Source organism: Sesamum indicum, linkage group LG11 (genome assembly GCF_000512975.1).
Source record: "Sesamum indicum cultivar Zhongzhi No. 13 linkage group LG11, S_indicum_v1.0, whole genome shotgun sequence".
NCBI classification, from domain to species: domain Eukaryota; kingdom Viridiplantae; phylum Streptophyta; class Magnoliopsida; order Lamiales; family Pedaliaceae; genus Sesamum; species Sesamum indicum.
This window is the reverse complement of record NC_026155.1, coordinates 3,855,293-3,864,430: the sequence shown is the minus strand read 5'-3', so window position 1 is coordinate 3,864,430 and position 9,138 is coordinate 3,855,293. Positions and strand designations below refer to the sequence as shown.

At 34.5% G+C, this 9,138-nt stretch overlaps 1 protein-coding gene across 5 annotated transcripts; it reads left to right on the top strand.

The window, feature by feature from the left end:
* On the top strand, positions 1,073-5,720 carry LOC105173310 (VIN3-like protein 1). Of its 5 annotated transcripts, none has more exons than XM_020697834.1 (6): positions 1,086-1,214; positions 1,529-1,702; positions 1,810-1,926; positions 2,640-3,264; positions 3,748-4,058; positions 4,135-5,720. In XM_020697834.1, the coding sequence occupies exons 4-6, from the start codon at positions 2,801-2,803 to the stop codon at positions 5,271-5,273; spliced, it is 1,914 nt and encodes a 637-aa protein (XP_020553493.1). In that variant the 5' UTR covers positions 1,086-1,214; positions 1,529-1,702; positions 1,810-1,926; positions 2,640-2,800; the 3' UTR covers positions 5,274-5,720. The 5 variants fall into 5 exon arrangements, with proteins under 5 accessions (XP_011093310.1, XP_020553493.1, XP_020553492.1 ...); XM_020697833.1 differs by having other exon boundaries at positions 1,087-1,258; positions 1,529-1,653; XM_011095010.2 differs by having other exon boundaries at positions 1,087-1,258.

Here is a 9,138-nt window from a genome sequence, read left to right as displayed (position 1 = left end):
GTCAATTTATAATACAAAATTCATATTCGACCTAAAACACGTATTTTGATGCTTTCTTCTTCCTTCTTTCTCCCCGAATCATAACCCCCAAATGAGGATTCTAAGAATGGCACATGAATGTGTTTTGATAAACTGATTACACAAAGTTGATGTTGTTGAGAAAGTGAACTATTAATTCTTGAGTCAATTTATAATGCAAAATCCATATTTGATCTAAAACTCGTATTTTGATACTCATTCCCCCCCCCCCCCCCCCCCCAAAAAAAAGTCTCACTTAGGTCTCATCTAGGGAGTATTTAAATATTATATACTTCTCGTGGAATTATTGATAGTGGCTATTTATTTTTCAGGACTTTGAGTATGTGTCACATTAAATTTCTATTGACTTTCTTAAATTCCTACAGTTGATTTTGATTTTTTCCCTTGCCAAATCAAATTGTACTATATTTTAATTATTCTTTTTTCCAATAATTTGGATTTAAGGGCACATTTGAATTTGAGAGAAAAAATTGGAGAAAGACTTTTAAATAACTACATTTGAAAAAAATTTAAAATTTATAAATATTTAACAAAACATAGTTCACAATTAGAATTGAAAATTCTGAAATTATTTAAATTCAAAATATCCAAACAAATTCAAAAAAATTATAATTATGAATTTTTAAATTCTTTTCAATCCGAATGCAATCTAAAATCATTTGGCAGTAAAAAGGGTATTTTGGAAAATAAAATCATCAATTTCTTTCTTTTTTCTTTGAAAAATACTTAAATCTAACTAATACATCAATATTACTAATAATAATAAATAAATTATAATAATTCACATAAAAATAAGATAAATATCCAATGAACGTACTTCAGACTTAATTTTAATCATAAAATCATCAATTTCAAAGGAGGGAAACCACTGCTTACAATTGAAACTTGAAAGTACTATTGGGCCCAAACTCAGGCCCAGAGGAAAAATTGAAAGGGCCTTTACTAACCAATCTAAGAGTTCAGTATTTTGGGCTGGGTTATCGGGTACTGACCCGGACAAAAAATATGGGTGGGGCACGGGGTTAAAAACCGACCCGCTGAAAAATCGTGCAGAATCCCTCACGAACACGCAGATAGCATTGCCTCGCACGAGCTCCAAACAGTTCAGCCATCGATTTGGGGCGTCGAGTTTGACGATCAACTCGGAGGGAATTATTTGCCCAAATTTTACTTAGGTAAGATCTCAAAGCCAGAGCAAACCCATCGAGTTCGGCAGAAGGTGAAATCTTTTTTCAACTAAGTGAATCTCCCTAGGGTTTTCAGATTTGGGTTTTAGTCAAATTAAGTTTTCTTTTGTGATTTACTGCTATCATTTTGCGGTATTGGATAGAAATTCTGCCTGCATTTCACTTTTTAGGGATTTTAGTTTTTTTTTTTCTTGTTTATTTATCCTAACTGGTTCATCGAGCTAAGGGAGCAATGGTAGTTTAGGGACTTGAGAAATTGTTGAGTTGTGATCTAGTATCTGTTTTATCTGTTCTGTTGGTAGGATCTTTGTGTTACTGAACCCGATTATTTGAAGATATGCACACAGAATATTTCCCTCGTGTTACTTTCGTTCCTGGTGGTTGGAAAATGTTGCAACAAAATATTGGATATGCTCGAAAAAGAAAGGTCGTTTGGCTCTAATTTTCAGCTTTGTGTCTGCACGTATCAGCTATTAGTATGTTGTATAAATTTTTGTTTTATCTGTATGTCACTTTGAAACAGTTTTAAATTCTATCATTTTTTTTCTGGTTCACTTTAAAAACATTTTCCCCATCATCTCAGGGAGGCCCATTCATGGACAATTCGTGTTCGTTGTGACTGAGAAGCACTGACATATCAATCTGAAACTTTGGGTCAGGATAATTTGGTGTCTGAGAGAAAGATATGCTCTTGTTCAAGGTAAAATTGATTGTTTTTGTTGTGTTACGAATGAATTGCCAGGATTTCATAAAAGCTACTTTTGTCTTTCTCTCTTAGCAGTTGTATCGTTATTGGTCATATTAGTTGTATATCATTTCTTTCCAACTGATAATCTTGTATAAGAAATTGCATGAAGTTTGTACAATATGTTCATCTGTCTAATCAGATGTTATAACATATAAATGGATATTGACGACGGTTTAACTGGAGAAAGCTGTTTGGTACCTGACAAAACAGATTAAAATAATTTTTCCAGTTTTCTAAAGCTACCGCTAAGTGGGGATGGAAAAAGAAATCAGAATGTAAGAAATGTTTACAGAGAATTAGTATGGTACTGTGCTGGGGATTTCTGATATGAATCTCTGAGTAAAATATGTTTTCTATTGTAAAGATAATGATTGAGGAGCCTGAGATACTATGTTGCTGGACAGAAATGGCTATCACAAACCTGACTCATCCCACCCATTGTGTGATTGCTTATAGCATAGTATGCTCAATCTGGAAAACCGCCAAGAATTCCACTTTCTAAAATTGTTTGCATCAACATCCAGTCCCCAATTCATAAGAAAATACTACCTGAATTGTGTTGCTGAGCTTCTGAAAGTCACCAGCATGCATCTTCTCAAACTTGTTATTTCAACTCTGCTCCACATCCTGTAATATAATTCTTATATAATTTCTGTATTCAATAGCTTCATACAGTGTGCAAAGGAAAGGGGAGAATAATGGGAACCCTGATGATGCTTCAAGTTTCCCAGAACTATGAGAAGAATTCTTGAATTAATGTCCAAAGTATCTCAGTTCTCAATTAGTTTATAAGGTAAAGAGGCAATCAACTTCACAAAGCTTCAAAATGGCCGAACAACTTCCAAAGGCAATTAAGAAAGGCTCAAAGCCTCACGAAATCAAGAAAGCATCTTCAAGTCCCAAAGATCAGCATACACTTTCTAAGAAACAACAAAGGAAGGGAGAAAACCCTATTCGAATTCCTCCAAGCCCAGAGCCTTGTGTTGATTTAAGATGTTCAAATTCATGGATTTGTAAAAATTCTGCATGTCGGGCTACTCTTTCGGCGGATGATACATTTTGCAAGAGGTGCTCTTGCTGCATTTGTCATTTATTTGATGACAACAAGGACCCAAGTCTTTGGTTGGAATGCACATCTGAATCTGGTCAGGGTGACTCTTGTGGCTTATCTTGCCACATTGAATGCGCCCTCCAACGTGGTAAGGTGGGGGTTGTTGACCTGGGGTTATTGATGCAATTGGACGGAAGCTACTGTTGCGCTTCTTGTGGCAAAGTTTCAGGAATACTTGGGTAAGCTGTTTACTTTTACTGTGGTTTTACTATCAACCGCATCCCTTCACTCTTCCCTCCTTTTTGCACCTTATTCATTCTGAACTAAATTTTATCGACTACTCAATTAAATAATTGCAATTTGTATTCAATGGAACTAATGAGGAAATAGTTAAAGTTTTTGTTAAGTTCACACAAACTTTACATGTGTAGTTTTGTGCGGTGTTCATTCTCTTGAAGCAATTTAGTTGCATATACCTCTCGACTTTCAAGTCTGAAACATTTGTTAGCTGCAAAAAATATCATTGCATGGCAGCTGTTGAAAAACCGAACTCGTTGATAGATATGGCCTTTTGTTTCCGACTGGCACTAAATATATTTGCTTTCAAGTTTCACTCTATTTTTCAGATAATGATGTAGCATAGGTAATGGAGAGCTTAATTACTAGATTATAAATATATTCAAATGTGGTTTTGCGGCTTTCTAACATCATATGTTTGCCAGATGCTGGAAGAAGCAGTTAGTTATAGCGAAGGATGCTCGCCGTGTTGATGTGCTATGTTATAGGATATTCCTGAGCTACAGGCTCCTGGATGGTACTTCCAGGTTTAATGAACTCCATGAATTTGTTAGAGAAGCAAAAGCCAAGTTGGAAACAGAGGTGGGCCCAGTTGATGGAGTTTCGGCGAAGATGGCTCGGGGCATTGTTAGTAGACTCTCTGTAGCAGTTGATGTACAGAGCCTCTGCTCTCTTGCACTTGAAAAAGCTGATGAATTGATGGCCTTGAAGTCTACAACAGGAATTAATTTAACTGGTAATATGTGTTACATTTTGGTCATGAAAGAAATTTTGGTCATAATGCTCAACTTTACTATTTTCTCCTTTGGCAGAAAGTTCACTTCCTGCGGCTTGCAAATTCGTGTTCGAGGAAGTGACATCTTCATCAATTATTGTTCTGTTGATTGAATTATCAACGTCATCCCATGATGATATTAAGGGCTACAGACTCTGGTACCGAAGGACAAAGGAAGAGATTTACCCTAAAGAGCCTGCTTCTGATTTCCCAAGAGATAAGAGGAGAATTTGCATATCAAATCTGCAGCCTTGCACAGAGTACTCCATCCGGATAGTATCTTATACTGACACTGGTGACTTTGGACACTCTGAGGTCAAGTGCTTCACGAAGAGTGTCGAAATAATTCACAAGAACTCTAACTGTGTAGCAGGAATCCCTGAGAAGGAGAATTCACATAACGAAGGGAGTTCTCGTTCCAAACAACAACACAGAACTGCAACAGACATAGAATTGGACTCAGGATTCAAGGTTCGAGACCTTGGAAAAATCTTGCGGCTAGCTCTGGCTCAAGAACAAGGATGTTTGGAGTCATTTTGTGGTGCTGGTATCCCGAAATGCTTTCATGATGTTCCGGACGTAGTTAAGGTGGAAGCTCAGGAGCAAAGGTTGCCATCTGTTTCACGTCAGCTTGACTTGAATGTTGCTTCTGTGCCCGATCTAAACGAAGAGTTTACCCCCCCTGTTGAGTCATCCAGAGATGAAGGTAATGGCTGCACTTTCGGGCCAGCAGTTGAGGCGGATGATGATGCTTTTTCTCATGAAGTTCTGAGAAAACCGGGAGAAGCACCAGCTGTTGACTCCAAGGAAGATGGTTGCCGAAAGAGGAGAAATAGCACCAATGGGGAAATGCAAGATTCTGATAGCACTTTGACCAATGGATCTCCGTTCCAAGTCCACGCTGTGTCTGGATGCTTGGATGAGAACTTTGAATACTGTGTAAAGATCATCCGTTGGCTGGAATGTGAGGGCTATATCAAGAAGGATTTTAGATTGAAGTTGCTAACATGGTTCAGTCTGAGATCAACGGAGCAGGAGCGCAGAGTGGTCAACACATTTATTCAAACACTAATTGATGATCCAAGTAGTTTGGCAGGACAGTTGGTTGACTCATTTTCAGACATCATATCCAGCAAGAGGCCGCGAAATGGTTTCTGTAATGAGTTTTGGCATTGATTGTCTGGGCTCGTCGGAAGATTATACTGCTAGTTATGTCGAGATTATCATTCTGGGATAGATTATTGCTGATTATTGTTGGTTCTTTGTACAGGCATTTTTTTCCTAAGTGTCCTCAGGCGATTCATTTGTTAATCAACAAACTCTCAGCTAGCAGACGTGGTTCCCGTTCATGAAGATAGTTCCTGACATCCTTCACTAGGTCAGCCCATTGTTTAAGGAGACATCTCACACATTGTGGGATGCATTTTCATTATTTTAAGAATCTCCTTTATTACATTCAGTAGACAAAAATTGTACTGTAGCTTCGATTAACAGTAGATTGGTAGATTCTTGACTTTGGCTTTAGATGTTTCGTATTTCCTATACCATTTAACTGTTGTTCCAAGAATCTCTCGTCCTGTTGTGATCTTTCCCAGTTTTTAGTGGTATGATTTAGTTTCTGCATTCTTGATCTGGTTTTTAGCTTTTAAGGAGTATAACCATCTGCAGACTAGTACTCTGAGGTTGTGCCCTGAGGGTTCTGGTTGCATGCAACTGCCTGGTACTCTCGGTGGAACAATCTATGCATATCGTATTTTTTCTATACAAATTATGTTCCCGACGAAGGTGAGATGAACCTCAAATCCTTGTCACTCCAAAAAACTCAAAATTTTTGCATTGATCGTAAAGCCATTGCTTTTAGAAAACACAGAAACATCATAGTACCTCTACATTGAAAATCTAAGAAAACATGTTAGAGTAGTGCATGCATTGAATTAGCAGAAAAACAGGAGACCATAATTAATTAAGAATAAGATATCATTCATTAATATTCTTGTGTGCTCACGTATATATGTATGAAGAGTTCACAATTGAAACATTTTCTCAAGGGATAATTACCTGTTACGAACGTTGGTGCAATTATGTGTAAATTCTCAATGGTTTTAGTACTCTTTATTTGTTTTCGTCTAACAAATAGGTTCTTTCGATGATAAATTTATTGAATTTGTTGATATTAATACAAAATTAATGACGATTTATATTTATCAAATTAATTTATTACTGATTTATTGTAGGTTATATAAATTTTTTCTAACTAAACTACTCTTATAACAGTGAAGATATACATCATCACGTGTATTATGCGTGAAGATGTACGAGGGGTAATTTGATCATAAAAAATTTAATTGACCTGTAATAAATAAATATTAAGTCTATCTGGGGGTAAATATGAGTTTTTATCCTATTTTTTACTAATATCAAAAAATTCGGTTAAATTTGACTAGCAGAGGGATTCGTTTGATAGATGAAAACAAATCTCAAGGCTACTAGATGCTATTTTTAAAAAAAATAGGAGATTACATATAATTACAACAAAATTAGGGGATCAGAGTGTAATTATCCTTTTTCTTAAAAAAGAGGATAGTCACACCGTTCTCTACGAGGTTTGATGCAATTATATGTAGAATCCTTGTGATTTGAAAAATTATATTTAATACTCTTGACGTTTATATTTGTCTAACAAATTAATCATTTGTTAGATCAAAACTTCAAAAAGCATCGAAGGGAAACTATAAGGGGCTGTTCCGAAAGGGGCCTTCTTTGGCATAAAATGGGGTATTTCTATTTGCTTAAGTGATCATAAAAAGTAGTCGCAGCTATTGCTAGAGGTTCCCGGGCCAGCCTCCGTTCGCCTATTGGGGAACCGTTAAGGCGTTAGCATCGAGACTAGACGAGATGGCTATGGTTGACATTAAGAAAATTTATTGAATTTGTTGATATTAGCTAAAATTCAAAATAAAAATCATAATATGGCAACTGACTTATGTTCACTCATTGCAGGTCAAACTAAAATATTTTTATAAAGGTGAAGATATAACTTATTATATGCATCAACGTGTGAGGATATATAAAAATTAATTAGGTTAAAACGTATTTATTTTTGACCTACAATATGTCAGTAAAAAGTCAGCTAGAGTTAAATATAGATATGCATTCAACTTTTTTACAAATATTAACAAATGGAGGAATTTATTTTTCGAAAATAAACAAAAGTTAGGGGTATTAAATATAATATTTTAAATCACAAGAATTAACGTATAATTATAGCAAATCTTATGAAAGTGCATTGTATTATCCCAAGAAAAACAAGAAAAGAAAGAAAGGGGAAGGAAAATGTATGGCGTGAGGACAACGGCGGATGCAGGTATCAAGAATGGTAGAGTTGAAGGCGACAGGCATGTCCAGTTAACGGATTTCCGCGAATCCCAGAGGCAGAGTTGGAACTCATCGGGAGATCTATTGCCGATGGAGTCTTATGAAATATGAGTTACTTCTTACAATTTTTGTCAATACGAGGAATGTAATGTAGTAATAGAACAAAATCAAGATATTAACTATTTATCTTTTTATATACAAAAGAGTAATTACATATCTTTTTCTTTAAATATATATATATATATATATATAATATGACAAAAACGTATTTTTTCATTTTTTTGTTAAAAGTGTTTAACTTTTTGTAAGCACATACTTTGCTAATTTCTCTTTAAAAGTATATAAGAGTTGTAAGGATATTATACTCGTTGTGTATTTATTATATATATCAACTTATTTATTTACTTTCTAAAAGTGATTTTACATGAACGTCTTTCCGGTATTTATTATACTTATTCATTACTTAACTTTTGAGTATGTAGAAAATGTAATAAAATTTGAGTTATTTAACTTACGAATTATATTTTAATTTATTATAACTAAAATATATATTTTTTTCAGTTAATTTTTTTTAATTCAAATAAAATGCAAAATATTAAAAAAAAAAAGAAATCCTTTAAACTATATATATTATATAACACAAAGACAATAATGTCCAAAAATTTTGTTGTAGGGGGTGAGTATTATATTTGTTAGTTTAGGGAGTAAATGCTACTCTAAGAATAATTCAGGAGGCAAATTATATTTATCCCTTTTAAATTTTAATAAAATACGATGGATTTATTGATGTGACCTTCAATTCGAGCCTCCAATATCTAAATTATTTTGGGTTCTGAATTTGGAAGAGATGAAAGAGTTAGATCTTATAACAATAAATGTGTACCTGTAACCAATGTATTATGACTCAACTTGGACAGACTAAATTATTACCAGGTCTATAAAACGGTTCGATTCGATCTATAAAATTGAACTAGCCTAAAAAATATTTTATTTTTTTGAATTTCTCGATTGTTGGTTGAACGGTTACCTGATTGACCTGGTCCTAAATTAAGTGAACTTGTCGGTTTATAGTATTTTATAATAAAGCTAAAATCACATTATAATAGGCCTAAAGATATATATATATATATATATATATATATATAGTTTTTTTCCTTTTTTTTTAAAAAAAATAAATACCTTAGTCTGGTGTAGCTATCACAAATTATAAAAACGAAGAGAAAACGTTAAGAAAGGGTGAGGGATGAGCAGAGCAGGTGTGTTGAGCGGACCACCTGGACCACCTTAACCAAACTATGATAAAGAGATCAGATTGGACCATCTCTTTTGGCGGCCCAATTGGGGTTGCGCAATACTCACAATCTGACTACATGGGCGTATGCCACGTGGCAACAGGGACCCTTATTCGTGATAAAGGTAGGTGTGTGTTTGGCTGAATTCATTATCGTTTGATAATCTTTTTCTTTAAAAAGTTGATAAGATTTTATAAATAAAATGTTTTAGGATATTAATGCATGCCGAATTTCACCAGTACCACAAAGATCAAAAGATTTCAAACAATTTTAAAATTATCGGAGGACTAGCCCTACAAAATAAATGTTAGTATTTCAATGGTTTAAATCACTAACGTTCTAATTGAATAAATAAATAGAAAAGTTGAATTAAA